The sequence below is a fragment of the Balaenoptera musculus genome, chromosome 2 (genome assembly GCF_009873245.2).
Source record: "Balaenoptera musculus isolate JJ_BM4_2016_0621 chromosome 2, mBalMus1.pri.v3, whole genome shotgun sequence".
NCBI lineage: Eukaryota > Metazoa > Chordata > Mammalia > Artiodactyla > Balaenopteridae > Balaenoptera > Balaenoptera musculus.
The window spans coordinates 13,809,096-13,829,321 of NC_045786.1; the positions used below are offsets into that span (position 1 = coordinate 13,809,096).

General features: G+C 38.5%; 1 protein-coding gene across 10 annotated transcripts in view; it reads right to left on the minus strand.

The window, feature by feature from the left end:
• MLLT10 (MLLT10 histone lysine methyltransferase DOT1L cofactor) overlaps positions 1-20,226 on the minus strand; it is a 250,863-nt gene that overhangs the window by 151,515 nt on the left and 79,122 nt on the right. For all 10 annotated transcript variants that reach the window (XR_005018668.1, XR_005018669.1, XM_036842295.1 and 7 more), the window contains one exon: positions 6,501-6,610. Coding sequence is in view for 8 of the 10 variants with exons in the window: in XM_036842295.1 (XP_036698190.1) it covers positions 6,501-6,610 (110 nt within the window). In the remaining 2 variants the exon portion in view is untranslated. The remainder of the gene's footprint in view (positions 1-6,500; positions 6,611-20,226) is intronic.

Consider the following 20,226-nt stretch of genomic DNA (forward strand, 5'->3'; position numbering starts at 1 on the left):
GGGCAAACGTGTGGTAAAAGGAAGAGCACAGAAAGAAACCAACCTCTGTGGCATCAAATCACCCAATATTCCAGCCCTCAACCTAAACATAAGGTATCATTAGAGGAGGATGAAGGGGCAGGGCCACCCCAATGGGCTCAGGAAACAGATCATCAAGCCACAGAGAGAGGTCACACAATGTTACTTCCACTGCACTTTATTAGCCAAAGCAAGTTACAGAGCAGCCTAGACACAAGAGATGAGGTATTTACTTTTTGGTGCGAATGTAAACTGGTGCAGCCACTATGGAGAACAGTATGGAGGTTCCTTAAAAAACTAAAAATAGAGTTAACCTATGACCCAGCAATCCCACTCCTGGGCATATATCCAGAGAAAACTATAACTCAAAAAGACACATGCACCCCACTGTTCATATTTACAACAGCCAAAACATGGAAGCAACCTATATATTATCCTAATATATATGGATAAAGAACATGTGAGGGGGGGGGGGTGTATGTGTGTGTGTATACACACACACACACACACACCACATGGGGGATAAATTTGGAATTGGGGATTAACATATACACACTACTATATATAAAATAGGTAAACAACAAGGACCTACTGTATAGCACAGGGAACTATATTCAATATCTTGTAATAACCTATAATGGAAAAGAATCTGAAAAAGCATATATATGTATGTATGTGTATATAGACATAGATATAACTGAATCACTTTACTATACACCTGAAACCAACACAACTTTGTAAATCAACTATACTTCAAGAAAAAAAAAAATTCTTAAAGCTTTCCACATCTATTCCTTTAGAAAAAAGATAAAGGGAAGTTGGGCTAGCAATTTCTAAGTTTTCCTCTACCGTTATCCTCTTATAATTCAATGACACCATGTTTTATAGTATTTTTGGTTTGGTTGGTTGGTCTGTTATGATCCTTCCTATACTTATAAATACTTGTTCCTTCATGACCATTCAGTAAATAAAAGCTATTCAAAAAGATAAATCCAGGATATACCCATCATCTGCCAACTACTCTCTATGGAAATTGCAGCCTTCTAAACTAAATGCTTCCTTGACTCTAAAGAACACAAGACCACCCAAAAAAGTTCCCAAATATCTATGTTGCCCCAATCTTCCCATTTCTTAAAAATTATTGAAACGCAATTAAAGGTAACATACGCCACTCACATTTATTAACAAAATGTATATGTTACTGAAATAAGGAATTGATACAAGAAAATGTGAGAGGTCAAAAAATAAAAACGAGAATCTAATGACAAATGGTACAGAAATTGGCCACTATATATGTAATGACTTGGAAAATTTAACAACATAAGTCAACACAGTGAATTCTCTGCAACTGGATATACTATACAAATAGTCTAGAAATTTTCCTTTTTTTCTTCTAAATCCTACAGTGTTCCAGCCACACAGGATTATTTATTATTCTCTGAACTGCCTAGCACCTCCCCTTTGCACCTATTACCCTAATTTATGCTACTTTCTCTGTCTAGAATTATTATTTGATTCTTTCTTCCACAGGTCAAATTTCTTATTATCATGCACAGCCCTTATATCTTTGTGTGCCTTATTCAGTTCCTTAGACAAAAATAATCCCTCCTTTCATTATGTTACATAATACTCCATTCAGGTTTTTTATTATTTATAATCTCTTATTATTTTCATACATTGTAATTATATATTTACTTGACTGTCTAAGTGTCACATGGAGATAAACCCTGTATTTTATGCAACTCTGAACTCTTAGCGTCTAGCACAATGCAAAGCAGGTCCATTTTAAGTGCCCAATACATTTATTAATAATCTCCACATTATCCTTTACTACCACTCATCAAGGACTGATGTATTCCAGGGGAGCTCCTTGGCAGTCCAGTGGTTAGGACTTGGCGCTTTCACTGCCATGATCCAGGTTCAATCCCTGGTCAGGGAACTAAGATCCCACAAGCCGCATGGCGTGCCCCCACCCCCCCCAAAAAAAAAAGATTGATGTCTTCCAAAATGCAACAATCCATTTTCCAATTGTTCCTATCATTTCAGAATTACATGTCCCCTATTAACCATACTGAATATTCATGAACAGAATATTATTCTTTTTAAGGTTAACTATACAAACCAACAACCATAAGAATCCAAGAAACATATAAGGAAAAAAATTTGACAGAGAGATACACCATGTTTCTGGAAGGGGAGATTCAATATTCCAAAAAGATCAATTCTTCCCCAAAATAATATTTCACTGTAGCACCAGTAAAATTAAAATTGTATTGTTACTCTTAATGTTCATCTAAAAAAAGAAATACATGACAATATTTGTTCTACCATGTACCAAGATGTATTTAAACCCATAATAATTTAAAACAGTGTGGTACTAGAATAAGAATAGAAAGACACATCAATGGAACAGAAAAAATGTCAAGAATACCCAAGAATTTAATAATGATTCAAACAGTATTTCAAATCACTGTGCAAAACATAGATTATTCAATAATAGTGTTGAAAAGAATGACTAAACCACGTGGGAGGGGAAAAATTACACACACATCTCACCATATTCTAAAATTAACTCTAACTGGATAGGAGATTTATATCTAAATTAATTCATTCTTCCTCTATACTCCCTCCCTTACTTCTTGAGTACTTTAGTCTTAAAGCCATGAGCTGGGGCCAAGCATGCTAGCATCTATCCTGGGAAGGAAGGGGCAGGCCAACTCAAGTATCAGAGCCCCAGTAGTGTTGGCGCTCATGAGAGGGTTGGGGGTTGGGGCGGAGGTGGTGTCCAAGTGAGTTGTAAGAACCTGAGCAAAGTGAGCAAAGTGAGGGGAGAAGGGGTAGTTCTGGACTGAAGCTGGGTGTCAAACCCCCAAAATGGTTTAAAAAGAAAAAGGCAGACATGCAGGGAAGCAGCAGCAACCCAGAGTGAGGTCTGAGCCTGAACATGGTTAGGCTGGCCTCTGTATTATGGGGTGGCAGCAACAGAAGATTTGTTAATATGAGAGAGAATGATCAAATAAATATATTGAGGATAATGGGAGTCAGGTTTCTCATTGTCTGGCATGAGAGTCATAACACAAAAAGAAAAAAACATTAGAATGAACCCTGTGCTGTTGGATTAGGTTTAGGGAAATTACTAAGAAATTCCTAGGAGTTTATGGTTCGATAAATAAATAGATACATAGACAGACAGGTACAGAAATACATACAGATATGTTTGTATTTAATACATAAATCCATATACTAAATCAGAAGTATCTGTGTGACCTCACCAACTTCAAAATATAAAGAAGACATAGATGTGAATGTGTGTGTATCTCTGCATCTATACACACTGAGAGGGCCTGGAAGTAGCAACATCCTAATAACAATGAGCACACCTAGTGTCCACTTTGGTTTCTAAATACCATTCTCACCTAAAACAAATCAAGGCTCCCTGGAGAAATGTTATTCTAGGGCTAAGACAGGAATGGTTCAAGATGTGCCTAGAACATACTGTCATGTCAGAAGTAAAGAAGTGCTCAAACAATGATGGAACCATGTCAAAAGACACAGGAACCAACATGAAGAGGTCCCACTGGCCAAACCTGGGACAATATGAACATCACAATAAGTGACAGTAATGGGGAATGACACATTAAAATAAAATATTAACATGTAAGTCAATATTAGTCCATACTAATATAAATAACTGGGGAGTGGAGAAAGCTTTTCCTTAAAATGGAATGCCACCTGACGAATGTAAAAGATGGAATTAGAAAACCACCACTTGCCATCAATCTAATAGATTAAGCAAAGAAGCAACAATGAATGCTAAAATTAGTGAGTAAAAGGCACAAGGAACAAGATATTTACATAAAAAGTACTTCCCCACAAAATGCTTACTGATTATAAAGGGAATAAAGATTAAACTCCCAGTGGAGAAATCCTGTAGACACTGCCTTAACTAAGTGATGAAGGTAAAATCACCAGCAATGGGAAAAGCTGAAATCATGTACCACCTGACAGGATGCAATGAGAAGAACATAGCATAGTTTCTGTGATATTCCTGCCAAAAACACATAATCTGAATTTAATCATGTGGAAACATTATAAAAATCCATTCTACAAATAACTGGCCTATACTCTTCAGAAGTATCAAAGTTATGAGAGTCAGAGGAAGACTGAGTAACTATTCAGGAGACTTAAGAGACAAAAAGCAATCTGTGATCTTTTTGCTATGAAAGGGAAAAAAGAAAACATGAATGAAAATTAGGCAAATAATGATGGGGTCTCTGGATTAGACAGTAATAATGCATAAGTGTTAATTTCCTGATTTTGGCTGTATTCTGGTCATGCAGAAGAAAGTCCTTCTTTATAGGAAATACAAACTAAAGCATTCAGAGGTGTCGGTGTTATATGATAAATTACTCTCAGATGGTTTAGGAGAGGAAGAAGTCTTTGTACTATTAATGCAACCTTAAATTAAGTTTGAAATTATTTCAAAATTGAAAGGAAAAAAACAAGTATTTTTAGAAATGAATTTTGAAAGTACTAAAAAAATAGTTAGACATTAGTGTAGAGAAAGATTTTCTTTCCATGGCAACAAAGGCAGAAACAATAAACAGTAGTTGTATAAATCACATAAAAATTTTAAACTTCAAACTAGAAGAAATTAACCTGCTAGAATACCAACAACAATAAAAACCATCAAGACATAATGAAAACTAAAAAGAAAAAAGTTAAGTTATGGGCAAAAGCATTCACAGCAAGTATATAAGAATAAAGAATAACATCTCCAATATAAAAAACATTTTGTAAGAAAAAATTAAAACATTACAATATTAAATTGAACGAAGAGCTATTCAAGATCAATTAACAAACATGAATAACCTTTTTAAAAAACTTTAAAATATTTAACCTTACTAATATTCAAAGAAAATCATTCAAACACTGTAATATTTTTCACTAAAAAGAATAGCAAAGACTGTTTTAATGGTAATATACAGTGCACTTAACAGGATATAAGATTATGTGCAATCTCACATATAACTAGTGTGATTATTAAATGAGACACTGCATGCTAGAACAACTTCACACAATATATTTACTGAAGCTTCCAAAATGTTCATACTCTTTTACACAAAAATTCAGCTGGTATGTACATGCCAAACACCAAGTGAGGCTCTTCAACAAGAAGGCGTTCCTAAGGCGTTCCTAATAAATTATATTTTATCGAAACTAATAATACTTTGTATTAGATGCTAAATATCCACTAGAAATAATGGCAAAATATAATTTATTAACACAAAATGATGTTCAGGGTTATTAAGCTTCAAAAACAGAACAGTATAAGCACTATGATCCAAACTTTTTACAGTTATATAGTATATGTAAAAATGCACACAAAAAAGATTTTAGATGACTTCTGTCTCGCATTTTCCTATTTTTTTCTCCATATTTTCCATTTTTTAAAAATAAATACTAACGATCTACATTACAAAATGTTTAGTATTTTGAAACCTTAGAACTGGCTGCAGTGACACTTTCTTCACCAATGGAATAAATCAACAGGTACTTTCAGTTAAAAATGGTAACACTATATTTAAAGACACAGTGGCTAATAAAAAAAAATCATCCAATAATATGCAAAAGAGAATGAAACAATACTATAAATTAAGAAAAAGATACAGGAAAAAAGTGAACATTAACTAAGGTTTTTAAAAAAGGCAACAATAAAAATCCTATCTCGGGGGAACAAAATAATGTGGAGAGGAGAGATGAGCAAATAATATTCTGTGATAGGATTATTTTTAAGACAGGATGTGTAGCATCATACGAATATTATACCAAATAATGATTAATTCAAATTTAATAGATCCTCAATGTCTGAAAGAACATAAAAGTAATTCTTAAAGAACAAATCTAAGGACCTCCCTGGTGGTCCAATGGGTAAGACTCTGCGCTCCCAATGCAGGGGGCTCGGATTCGATCCCTGCTCGGGGAACCAGGGATGCATTCATGCTGCAACTAAGAGTTCACATGCCACAACAAAGAAGTCTGCATGCCGCAACTAAGAAGTCCACATGCCGCAACTAGAAGATCCCGCATGCTGCAACTAAAGATCCTGTATGCTGCAACGAAGATCCCAAGTGCCACAACTAAGACCTGGTGCAGCCAAAATAATAAATAAATAAATATTTTTTTTAAAAAAAGAACAAATCTATACAGATTAAAATGTTAGAAGCTTAAATACCTAGGTTAATATAAAAGGTAATAAAGTTTTGTGTGTGTTTGTTTTGTACTCCTATGACCTTAGTAACATATTTTAATACTTGTAGTTTACCACAGTAATTACACTTTTTCCAAATCAATGGCGGCATTTAATTTAAATTTTTTAATGAAGGGTTGTAATAAAACAAAATTTAAAAATTCCTTTACACTTCCCAGTTTTAAAACAAAAAAATTACATTCAAACATCAATAAAATAATATCTACTATACCTTATTATAACGATCATGTGGCACAGACTGTAAAACAATTGGTTCCATTGTAGAAACATTGGCAAACTGTACCTCTGGAATATACAGGGCACAAACCACATGAGCCCAACCTAAAAATAAATAAACAAAAATAATGTCATTTTTCCATTTTTCAATAAAGCTTTTTCAAAGATAAATTATTAACTTTATGAACAGATCCCTTAAATGTCCATTTTAGGAAATATACAACAAAAACATTAACAAATTATCACTACTGACTGATCGTCAAACCACCACTGATAAGACGCTTAGTCGTTTCTCCAGTTAATACACACAGTAACACAAATAAAGGGAAACTTTTTTTTTTTTTGGCTGTGCCGCAAGGCTTGCCGGATGGATCTCAGTCCCCTGACCAGGGACTGAACCTGGGGCCACAGCAGTGAAAGCCCAGAATCCTAACCACTGGGCCACGAGGGAACTCCCCAAGGGAAATTTTTAATTCAGATGCTGGCACTGACACTTTTCATAAGAGTAAACTGAATAATTCAGATCAATAATTCCTCTGAGAACCACTATAAAAGTATGAAGTTTTGGGACTTCCCTGGTGGTGCAGTGGTTAAGAATCCGCCTGCCAATGCAGGGGACATGGGTTCGAGCCCTGGTCCGGGAGGATCCCATATGCCACGTAGTAACTAAGCCCATGTGCCACAATTACTGAGCCTGCACTCTAGAGCCCACAAGCCACAACTACTGAGCCCGTGTGCCACAACTACTGAAGCCCGGTGCATAGAGCCCATGCTCCGCAACAAGAAGCTCACACACCGCAACGAAGAGTAGCCCCCGCTGGCCGCAGCTAGAGAAAGCCCGTGCACAGCAACAAAGATCCAACACAGCCAAAAATAAATTAATTAATTAATTAATTAATTTTTAAAGTATGAAGTTTTATAGCTGAAAACCTATAATAAAAACTTTAATACTTTAAATCTTAAATGTCAATATTAAATTTTTAACTGTTATACAAATGTTGACATTTTAAACACTAATACTAACATTCATTGTTCTACTATTTTAATATTTCACTTAAAATATATTAACAATTTATCAATTTAAATATTAATATTAAATGCTGTTTCTTTTAATTTTCAAAATGTGACTAAAGGTATCAAAGAGCTGATGTCATAGTAAGAAATTGCTGGGCCAAAACCTGAAAAGGATGGAAGTCAAGGGAGTTAAGTACAACTTTTGACCACTTTGCCGCCCAGGGGACATTTGCCTATTTCAAAGAAAGCAGCTGAGAGAGTGGAAGGTACTTCTGACAAACTCAGAGGGCTGAAAGTACAGGGATCTATGTCCATAGACAACTAAGGGAAAAGAAGAACACTAGTAAATCCCTTCCCTCTTTCAGCTGCAACACTGAGGGGCTGCAAGCCAGGAATGACAATAAACTAAAAGTACATAGGCCCGCCCAGAGACTGCAGCTGGGCTTTGATCATCTCAAACTCTGAAATTTGACTCACATAACCCTAAATTACAAGTGCCCCCAGACACCAGACAGAAGCTAATATACATCCTCTTTAGAGGAAAACAATGTCATTTTGGCTACAAATAATTTCTAATACTAGTTCATTACCATTTTCGGCACAATGAAAAATACTAAACACATGAGAGTCAAGACAACATGAGTGAAAACCAGCAGAAACATGAAGATCAAAACATATTTGTATTCTGGAGTTTCAGATACGGACGTTTATAAAAAGTATGCTTATTATGTTCAAATACACACAACACAAAATTTAAAATTTCTTCAAAGAACTGAAAACTCTAAATCAAAAATTACAGAAGTAAAAACAAAAATTATAAAATCAATAAATGGGATTAACAATGGCTTAGACATAGCCGAAAACAGAATTAGAACAACAACAAAATATGTCAGAAGAAAATATTCAGAACATTAGCACAAAAGTATGAAAAATACAAAAAGACAGGAAACAAAAACAACATGATGGGCAGGCCTAACACACATGTAATTAGAGTCCCAGAGAAATATGAGAGAAAAAAAATGGTACAAAAGCAATATTTAAAATTATAATAACTGGTACTCCCCTGGGAGTCCAGTGGTAAAGAATCCGCCTTACAGTGCAGGGGACGCGGGTTCGATCCCTGGTCAGGGAACTAAGATCCCACATGCCGTGGGGCAACTAAGCCCACGCGCCACAACTATTGAGTTCACGCGCCTCAACTAGAAAGCCTGTGTGCTGCAAACTACAGAGCCTACACGCTCTGGAGCCCATGCATCACAACTACAGAGCTCACATGCCCTGGAGCCTGTGTGCCACAACTAGAGAGAAGCCCACACGCCACAACAAAGAGCCCAAGCAACGCCACAAAAGATCCCGCATGCCTCAAGGAAGATCCTGCATGCCTCAATGAAGATCCCGCGTGCCGCAACTAAGACCCAACGCAGCCAAAAATAAACACATAAATGGATGTAGATAGATAAATAAATAATAAATCTTTTAAAAAATGATAATAACTAAAAACTTTCTAAAACAGAAGAAAGATGGCAAGTCATAGACTGAAGAACCACAATAAATCCCAGGGTAAATAAATATAAATACACATACAGGCACATTAATAAAACTACAGAAAACCAAAAAGAGAAATAAAAATCTTAATATAACCCAAAGGCAAGTTATCATTAAAAGAACTGGATAAATAACAAAGCCAAAAAATATCTCTAAACGAATTTCCGTTAAAGGGAATACCAAACAACTTTCCTCGGGCAGAAAACAATGACCCAAGAAGTAAGCTCCAAGATGAAGGGGAAAATGAAGCGTGATAAACATGCAGGTACTTTTGATAGATTATTGGCTGATAAAGCAATCATAATACCTCCTTTCACTTAAAATACATATGACTGCTTACATCAAAAGTTAAAACGCTGTCTTGTAAAGTTTTCAATGTGTGTAAAACTATAACAAAGATTGGGGAAGGAGCAGGTAAAACAGATTTACACAGTTTCGAGGTTTCTACATTTTGCGTGAAGTGGTACACATAGTAGACTGAACTTATTTGTATGAAATTTGTAATCCCTAGAGCAACCACTACACAGATAAATATTAATACTTGTATATACAGAAAGAAATATGGCCTAAAAGGTAATTTAATTTACAATTAAATTTAAATGCAATATTAAATAACTGCATTATTAAACTGATTAAAATGCAATGTTAAAAATACTCATTATAATCACAAATAAGGAAGAAAAGAGGGAACAGAAAAATAATGAAATACGAGAAAATATCAACGCTAAGAAGAAATAGTAGGAAATTGGTCAAGATGGAATAACAAGGACCAAATTTATCCTCCTGCATGAAACAATGCATACCCCACACTCTCAAAATAAAAAAAAAAAATGGACAAAATAATTCAGACAATGGTTCTCAAGATACCTGTGTATCAGGTACAGAAGGACAACAATCTCAAAGAGGTAAGAGACAAATGAGGTGAGCCCTCCGTTTGCCCCCTCTTAATGTCTTGAGAGTTCTTCCAGGCCAAGACTCAGGGAGAGAAACTGAGGCCAAGCCCAGGATACTCTCAAAGTATAGCAGATGGGTGAGACCAAGAAAGCTAAAATTGGCAAAGCAAAGTACCAGAAATGAAAGCCCTTCAGAGAGAGAACACTCAAAGACAGAGAAAGAGAAACAGCACTACATGAGTATTAAACAGAGAACATGTGAGTAGAGAAATTACCTGAGGCTGGAAAAAGAACCATCCAAAAAGATTAGAGGGAACAGTATCCAGCTGGCACAAAGGGCTAGGAACAGTGCCTGTTCCCTGAGCCAGACTGGAAAAACTCCTAACTCACAGGGCTTTCACTGGGTAAAAGACTCATAAAGGTCTTGCCTCAGTAGTGGGAATAAGTACCCCTAGACTGAGCACTGCTCTGGACCCACTGAATAAATCATAAGAGCAGGACCTGAAAAGATCAAACTGTTTCCAAGGAACATAACTGTATTTCAGAACAAAACTCAAGGAGACTTACAGGGATGCAAAAATATCCAGATTTATGTTAGCAAAAATGGGGGAGAAGGCCGCTCCAAGGGCACATTCCACCACAGAAACATCAAGAAGTCAAGCAGAAACTATCAGAACCAATTTTGTCAGGACTCTGGGAAAGAGAGTGAAAGGTTTGCAGCAACCAAGCAAACGCTAAGTCAGAAAAAAGCAACTTAAAAATGGCAGGAAAGTGGGAGTTCCCTTGCGGTCCAGTGGTAAGGACTCAAGTGCTCTCACTGCTGTGGGCCCAAGTTCAATCCTTGGTCAGGGAAGTAAGATCCCGCAATCCACGCAGCGCAGCCCCCCCCCCCAAAAAAAAAGGCAGGGAAGCTTTGGGAATTTTTACTTTCCCTTGACCCATGGATTCAGCAGAGGTCTTGAAGATAGCACCTTGTATACCCAGTGAAGAACCCCAGCTTCTGGTTTCAGAGGAGCAGAGCAGACTTTATTTGCAAAGAATTGTGTTTCTCTATTTTAAAGTGTCTGTGGGCTACTGAAGAACTGACACAACATGCTTATTCTTTTGACAAGCTCAGAACTCACTCAGGGCAGAAAAGTGGTGGGTATTCCTCAAATCACTGTAAGGCAGATAAAATACCCACAGGTTCCTGGGGCAAAAGATCATGGTTCAAGCATATAACCTAGTGCCAAGAGCCTAAGAGGAAAAGCTGGGGACAAAGTTTCTCTTGGAAATTGGGGCACTGAAAAGTGTCTGTTCATTCTAGGGAATTTAGACAGCACCACATGCCCAGGGCAGGATGCATATTCCTAAAAGACCTGATAAGACACTGAACTTTCATCTCTGGTCTCTCGTCGTACAGGGCAAGCAGGAAGTGAAGGCTAAGTAAGGAAGAGTGGTAAGAAGACTGGCTAGCCACTGAAGGAACGGTCCTAGCACAGAGCCAATCTGCAAAGACTGGAAGAGGTGTTGCTTTTTTCCTTTTTTTTTTCTTTTTGATTCTCCCTCTCTCTCATTATTTTGGCACCTGGTATTCAAGCAAATCTCTGTCAAAAAACTAGCTGAGGGCTTCCCTGGTGGCGCAGTGGTTAAGAATCCGCCTGCCAGTGCAGGGGACATGGGTTCGAGCCCTGGTCCGGGAAGATCCCACATGCCACGGAGCAACTAAGCCTGTGCGCCACAACTACTGAGCCTGCGCTCTAGAGCCCGTGAGCCACAACTACCGAGCCTGCGTGCTGCAACTACTGAAGCCCGCGTGCCTAGAGCCGGTGCTCCACAACAAGAGAAGCCACCGCAATGAGAAAGAAGCCTGCGCACCACTACGAACAGTAGCCCCCGCTCAACGCAACTAGAGAAAGCCCGTGCGCAGCAACGAAGATCCAGTGCAGCTAAAAATAAAAATAAATAAATAAATTTATAAAAAAAAAAAACTAGCTGAACACAAACTACAGAAACAGACTTTAGAGATCAAAGTGACAAAGAATGTACACTTTTTAAAAAATTGTATAGAAGACCACTAAAAAGGCAAATAACTGCAGCATACAGCAAGCAACAAAATTAAACCGTGAGTAAAGAAACCACTTTCCAGAGTTACCATATCATAATATTCAGTACATCCAGTTTTCAAGAGAGTTACAAAGCATGCAAAGAAAAAGAAAGTATAGCCCATTCACAAGAGAACTGAAGAGAATCTGTCCCTGTAGAAGCACAGACATTTAATGCAGACTTTAAATCAACTGTCTTAGATCTGCTCAAAGATAAAGGAGAGCAAGGTCAAGGAGCTAAAAGGAAACCAGGACAATGATGTCTCAACAGAGAATCAACAGTCATTTCAAAAAGGAACCAAACAGAAACATTGACATTGAAAATTATAATAACCAAAATGAAAAATACGCTAGAGGGTCTCAACAACAGATCTGAGTAGGTAAAGAAAAAAACTCAGTAAACTTAAAGGTAGACCAATTGAAATTATCCAGTTTCAGGAGCATTTAAAAAAGGGGAGCAGAGGAGTGCCTACGAAACCTGTAGGACACAATCACGCCTACTAACATACAAACAATGGGAATTCCAGAAGAAAACAGGCGGGAAACAGGCAGAGAAAATATTTTAAGAAATATTGGCCAAAAACTTCCCAATTAGATAATTACGTGAATCTACACATTCAAGAGGCTCAAGAAACCACGAGAACAATAAACACAAAGAGATCTGCACTGAGATAAAATAATAATCACTGCTAAAAGCCAAGGAAAAAGATAATCTTTAAAGGATTAACAGAAAAGCAACTTGTCACATACAAAGAATCCTCAGTAAGATTAAACAACAAATTTCTCACGAATTCAACAGGCGCCATTAGGGTGTGTACAATGACATTTTTAAATTTCTGAAAGAAAAAAACCTGTCACCCAAGAATTCTAAATCAAGCAAAGCTATCCTTCAAATATGGAAAAAGACAGACATTCCCAACGAAACAGAAGGTGAGGGAATCTGTTGCTAAGAGACCTGCCCTACAAGAAATTGGAAAGGGGGTCCTTCTGGCTAAACGAAAGAACACTAGACAGTAACTAAAAGCCGTACCAAAAAAAAAAAAAATTTTTTTAACGCCAGTAAAAGTTAAATATAGGTAAAAATTAAAGCCAGCATTATGATAGTTTTGATTTGTAACTCCTCTTTATATTTCCTACATGGTTTAAAAGACAAATGCATGAAAAAAATAACTATGTCTATGTTAATGGGCACATGATATGTATAAAGACACAAATTTTGAAAAAACAAGAGAAAGGTGGGGGAATGTGAGCAGAATTTTTTGTATGCTACTGAAGCTAAGTTGGTATCAATTCAAACAAAGTGGGACTTCCCTGGTGGCACAGTGGTTAAGAATCCGCCTGCCAATGCAGGGGACACGGGTTCAATCCCTGGTCCAGGAAGATCCCGCGTGTCATGGAGCAACTAAGCCCGTGCGCCACAACTACTGAGCCCGTGCTCTAGAACCCACAACCCACAACTAGTGAGCCCACACACCACAACTATTGAAGCCTGCATGTCCTAGAGCCCACGCATCACAACTACTGAAGTCCATGCGCTCTAAGGCCTGCATGCCACAACTACTGAAGCCCACATGCCGCAACTACTGAAGCCCACACGCCTAGAGCCCATGCTCCGCAACAAGAGAAGCCACCACAATGAGAAGCCCGTGCACTGCAACGAAGAGTAGCCCCCACTCACCACAACTAGAGAAAGCCCACACACAGCAAAGAAGACCCAATGCAGCCAAAAATAAATTTTAAAAAAAAATTCAAAGTTATTACAAATTTAAGATGTTAATTGTAATCCTCATGGAAACCAGCAAGGAAATGAAGTTGGCCCTTGAAAAACACAGGTTTGAACTGTGCAGGTCCGCTTACCCACAATTTGTCCATAGTAAATACTACAGTACTACACAATCCAGAATTTGTTGAATCCGTGGATGTGGAACCTTGGATATGGAGGAAGCACATATATATGGAGGACCAACTATACATTATACTTGGATTTTTGACTACACAGTGGGTCAGTGCCCCTATCTCCCATGTTGTTCAAAGGTCAACTGTGCCTTAAAAATATACACAAAAGAAAAGGAAGGCGGGGGACTTCCCTGGTGGTCCAGTGGTAAAGAATCCATCTTGCAATGCAGGGGACATGGGTTCAATCCCTGGTCAGGGAACTAAGATCCCACATACTGTGGGGCAACTAAGCCCACACGCCACAACTACTGAGCTTGCACATCTCAACTTAGAGCCCGCGTGCCACAAACTACAGAGCCTACGTGCTCTGGAACCTGCACGACACAACGACAGAGCCCACGTGCCCTGGAGCCTGCAAGCCCCAACTAGAGAAGAGAAAACCCGCACGCCACAACTAGAGAGAAGCCCGCACACCACAACAAAGAGCCCTCACGCCGCAACGAAAGATCCCGTGTGCCTCAACAAAGATCCCACATGCTACAACTAAGACCCAACGCAGCCTAAAATAAATAAATAAAAAATAAATCTTTAAAAAAAAAAAAAAGAAAAGGAAGACAGGACTTCCCTGGTGGTCCAGTGGTTAAGACTCCACGCTTCCACTTCAGGGGGCACGGGTTCAATCCCTGGTCAGGGAACTAAAATCCCGCATGCCGCAGGGGGGAAAAGGAAAAAAAAAGAAATGAAAAAGAAAAGAAAAAAAAAAGGAAGGCAATCAAAAGGACACAAAGCCAAAAAAAATCAATTTAAGAAAAAAGGCAATATTGGAGAAATAGAAGAACAAAGGGGGGCATAAAACGTACAGGAAAAATAGTAAAATGGCATAAATTATCAGTAACTACTTTAAATGGAAACGGGTTAAACTATCCAGTCAAAAACAAGAGAGAGAGATTGGCTAAGTGAATTAAGAATATGCTCCAACTAGGCCCGTGGGCCACAATTACTGAGCCTGCGCATCTGGAGCGTGTGCTCCGCAACGAGAGAGGCCGCGATAGTGAGAGGCCCGCGCACCGCGATGAGGAGTGGCCCCCGCTTGCCGCAGCTGGAGAAAGCCCTCGCCCAGAAATGAAGACCCAACACAGCCAAAAATAAATAAGTAAAATTAAAAAAAAAAAAAATAGTATACTCATTAAAAAAAAAAAAAAAAAAAAAAGAATATGCTCCAACTATACAGGCATACCTCATTTTGCTGCTCTTCACAGATGTTGAGTTTTTTATAAATTGAAGGTTTGTGGCCATTCTGCATCAAGCAAGTCTACTGGCACCATTTTTCCAACATTTGCTTGCTTCATGTCTCTTTGTCACATTTTGGTAATTCTCGCAATATCTCAGCTTTTTCATTATTATTATATTTGTCATAGTATCCATGATCAGTGATGTTTGACGTTACTATTTAATTGTTTTGGGGTGCCACACCCATGCATGACAGCAAATTTAATTCAACAAATGTTGTATGTTCTGACTGCTCCATTGACCAGCTGTTCCCCCATCTCTCTCCCTCTCCTCAGACCTCCCTATTCCGAGACACAACAATATTGAAATTGTGTTCAATTCAAGTAGTGTTTAAGTGAAAGGAAGAATTGCACATCTCTCACTTTAAATCAAAAGCTAAAAATGATTAAGCTCAGTGAGGAAGGCATGTCAAAAGCCAAGGGAGGCTGAAAGCTAGGCCTCTTGCACCAAAGAGCCAGCTATGTTGTGAATGCAAAGGAAAAGTTCCTAAAGAAAATTAAAAGTGACACTACTGTGAACACACAAATGATAAGAAAGTAAAACACCCTTATTGTTGATATGGAGAAAGTTTCAGGAGTCTGGATAGAAGATCAAGCCAGCCACAACAAAGCCAAATCCACAGCAAGGCCTTAACTCTCCTTCAATTCTAAGAAGACTGAGAGAGATGAGGAAGCTGCAGAAGAAATGTAAGAAGCTAGCAGAGGTTGTTTCATGAGGTTTAAGGAATGAAGCCACCTCCATAACATCGAAGTGCAAGGTGAAGCAGCAAGTGCTGATACAGAAGCTACAGCAAGTTATCCAGAAGAGCTAGCGAAGATAACGAAGGTTGCTACCCTAAACAACAGATTTTCAATGTAGATGAAACAGCCTTCAACTGGAAGATGACATCTACTAGTTTCATAGCTAGAGAAGTCAATGCCTGGCTTCAACGTTTCAAAGGCCCTGACAACACCCCCAACTATCTTACTAGGGGCTAATGCAGCTGGTGACTTGAAGTTGAAGCCAATGCTCATTTAGTACTTCAAAACTCCTACAATCCTTAAGAATTATGCTAAATCTACTCTGCTTATGCTCTAAAAATGGAACAACAAATCCTGGACGACAGTACATCTGTTTACAACATGGTTTACTGAATATTTTAAGCCCACAGCTGAGATCTCCTGCTCAGAAAAAAAGATTCTTTCCAATGTAATACTGCTCAATGACAATGTACCTCATCACTCAAGAACTCTAATGGAGATGTACAATGAGTTTTATGTCACTTTCAGGCCTGCTAACATATTTTCCATTCTGCAGCCTATGGATCAAAGAATAATTTCAACTTTAAAGTTTTAAAAATTAAGAAATACATTTTGTAAGGTTAAAGGGAGGAGTCAAGATGAAGGTGTGGGAAGACACAGAGTGCGCATCTCCCCACAACTGGGGCACCTGCCAGACACCAGTGGGGGACCCTGATGCCCAAGGAGACAGGAAGAACCCCCAAGAAAACCGGTAGGATGTGGGGGGACTGAGGCGGGGAGGAGAAGTGGAGGCCGGACAGGACCGGCGTCCCTGAGGGGTGGCTGAAGTGGGGAGGGGTATCCACACCTGGAGGGACCTTCAGGGGCTCGGATCAGGAGGCAGCGGGCCCAGCGTTTCCCCTGCCCAATTAGCAGGGGATGTTTGCCCGGCTCAGGCTAGGCCGGGTCCTATGCCCTCAAAGGTCCCCTCTGGGCTGGGTTGGTCCTGGGTGCGTAGAAGGGAGGGTGGAGAGAACAGGAGAGGCAGGCGCGAGGGGCCCTCCATGACTGGAGGAGCAGGAGAGGAGGGCTTCTGCCCCATCCACTCGAGCCCAGAAAGCCTTCTGGGCTCCCAGGTGGGGTCCCCCACCCTCTGAGACCAGAGGCAGGAGGCATGCCTGGGCCCCTTCTGTTCTGTGGAGCCTAAGCCACCCCGACCCGGGACTTTTCCAGCCCTGTGGGTACTAAGCATAGGCCCTGCCCACCACCCAAACCTCACCCCTGCTTAGGCCTCGACCTCCACAGCCAAGACCTTTTCCACCTTTTCTTACTTTTTTTTTTCCTCCTCCTCTTTTTTACTATTGTGGTTCTCTTTTACCTTTTAGTTGTTCTTTCACCTTTATTTTTATTTCTGTATTTTTTCTAACATACTGTTAGTTCCCTAGGCTAATTTTATTCTTTACTTTGTTATTGTTCTCCTTTCCCCACCCCACCCGCGCCGCCCCGCCAGCACAACTTGCGGGATCTGATTTCTCAGCAGAAACTCTGCAAGCCAGAAGGGAGTGGCATGATATACTTAAAGTGATGAAAGGGAAAAACCTACAACCAAGATTACTCTCCCCAGCAAGGATCTCATTCAGATTCTATGGAGAAATCAAAAGCTTTACAGACAAGCAAAAGCTAAGAGAATTCAGCACCACCAAACCAGCTCTACAACAAATGCTAAAGGAACTTCTCTTAGTGGGAAACAAAAGAGAAGAAAAGGACCTACAAAAACAAACCCAAAACGATTAAAAAAATGGTCACAGGAACACACATATTGATAATTACCTTAAACGTGAATGGATTAAATGCTCCAACCAAAAGACACAGGCTTGCTGAATGGATACAAAAACAAGACCCATCTATATGCTGTCTACAAGAGACCCACTTCAGACCTAGGGACACATACAGACTGAAAGTGATGGAATGGAAAAAGATATTCCATGCAAATGGAAATCAAAAGAAAGCTGCAGTAGCTATACTCATATCAAATAAAATAGACTTTAAAATAAAGAATGTTACAAGAGACAAGAAAGGACACTACAAAATGATCAAGGGATCAACCCAAGAAGAAGATATAACAATTATAAGTATATATGCACCCAACATAGGAGCACCTCAATACATAAGGCAACTGCTAACAGCTATAAAAGAGGAAATCGACAGTGACAGAATAATAGTGGGAGACTTTAACACTTCACTTACACCAATGGACAGATCCAAACAGAAAATTAATAAGGAAACACAAGCTTTAAATAACACAATAAACCAGATAGATTTAATTGATATTTATAGGACATTCCATCCAAAAACAGCAGATGACACTTTCTTCTCAAGTGATCACAAAACATTCTCCAGGATAGATCATATCTTGGGTCACAAATCAAGCCTTAGTAAATTTAAGAACATTGAAACCATATCAAGCATCTTTCTTGACCACAACGCTATGAGATTAGAAATCAATTACAAGGGAAAAAACGTAAAAACACAAACACATGGAAGCTAAACAATACGTTACTAAATAACCAAGAGATCACTGAAGAAATCAAAGAGGAAATAAAAAAATACCTACAGACAAATGACAATGAAAACACGACGATCCAAAACCTATGGGATGCAGCAAAAGAAGTTCTAAGAGGGAAGTTTATAGCAATAAAATCCTACCTCAAGAAACAAGAAAAATCTCAAATAAACAACCTAACCTTACACCTAAGCAACTAGAGAAAGAAGAACAAACAAAACCCAAAGTTAGTAGAAAGAAAGAAATCATGAAGATCAGAGCAGAAATAAATGAAATGGAAACAAAGAAAACAATAGCAAAGATCAATAAAACTAAAAGCTGGTTCTCTGAGAAGATAAACAAAATTGATAAACCATTAGCCAGACTCACCAAGAAAAAGAGGGAGAGGACTCAAATCAATAAAATTAGAAATGAAAAAGGAGAAGTTACAACAGACACCGCAAAATTCAAAGCATTCTAAGAGACTACTACAAGCAGCTCTATGCCAATAAAATGGACAACCTGGAAGAAATGCACAAATTCTTAGAAAGGTGTAACCTCCCAAGACTGAACCAGGAAGAAACAGAAAATATTCCAGCCCTGTGGGTACTAAGCATAGGCCCTCCACAAGTAATGAAACTGAAACTGTGATTAAAAATCTTCCAACAAACAAAAGTCCAGGACCAGATGGCTTCACAGGTGAATTCTATCAAACATTTAGAGAAGAGCTAACACCCCTCCTTCTCAAACTCTTCCAAAACATTGCAGAGGAAGGAACATTCCCAAACTCATTCTACGAGGCCACCATCACCCTGATACCAAAACCAGACAAAGATACTACAAAAAAATAAAATTACAGACCAATATCACTGATGAATATAGATGCAAAAATCCTCAACAAAATACTAGCAAACAGAATCCAACAACACATTAAAAGGATCATACACCATGATCAAGTGGGATTTATCCCAGGGATGCAAGGATTCTTCAATATACGCAAATCAATCAATGTGATACACCATATTAACAAATTGAAGAATAAAAACCATATGATCATCTCAATAGATGCAGAAAAAGCTTTTGACAAAATTCAACGCCCATTTATGATAAAAACTCCCCAGAAAGCGGGCATAGAGGGAACCTACCTCAACATAATAAAGGCCACATACGACAAACCCGCAGCAAACATCATTCTCAATGGTGAAAAAACTGAAAGCATTTCCTCTAAGATCAGGAACGAGACAAGGATGTCCACTCTCACCACTATTACTCAACATAGTTTTGGAAGTCCTAGCCACGGCAATCAGAGAAGAAAAAGAAATAAAAGGAATACAAATTGGAAAAGAAGAAGTAAAACTGTCACTGTTTGCAGATGACATGATACCATACATAGAGAATCGTAAAAATGCCACCAGAAAACTACTAGAGCTAATCAATGAATCTGGTAAAGTTGCAGGATACAAAATTAATGCACAGAAATCTCTTGCATTCCTATACACTAATGATGAAAAATCAGAAAGAGAAATTAAGGAAACACTCCCATTTACCATTGCAACAAAAAGAATAAAATACCTAGGAATAAATCTACCTAGGGAGACAAAAGACCTGTATGCAGAAAACTATAAGACACTGATGAAAGAAATTAAAGATGAGACCAACAGATGGAGAGATATACCATGTTCTTGGATTGGAAGAATCAATATTGTGAAAATGACTACACTACCCAAAGCAATCTACA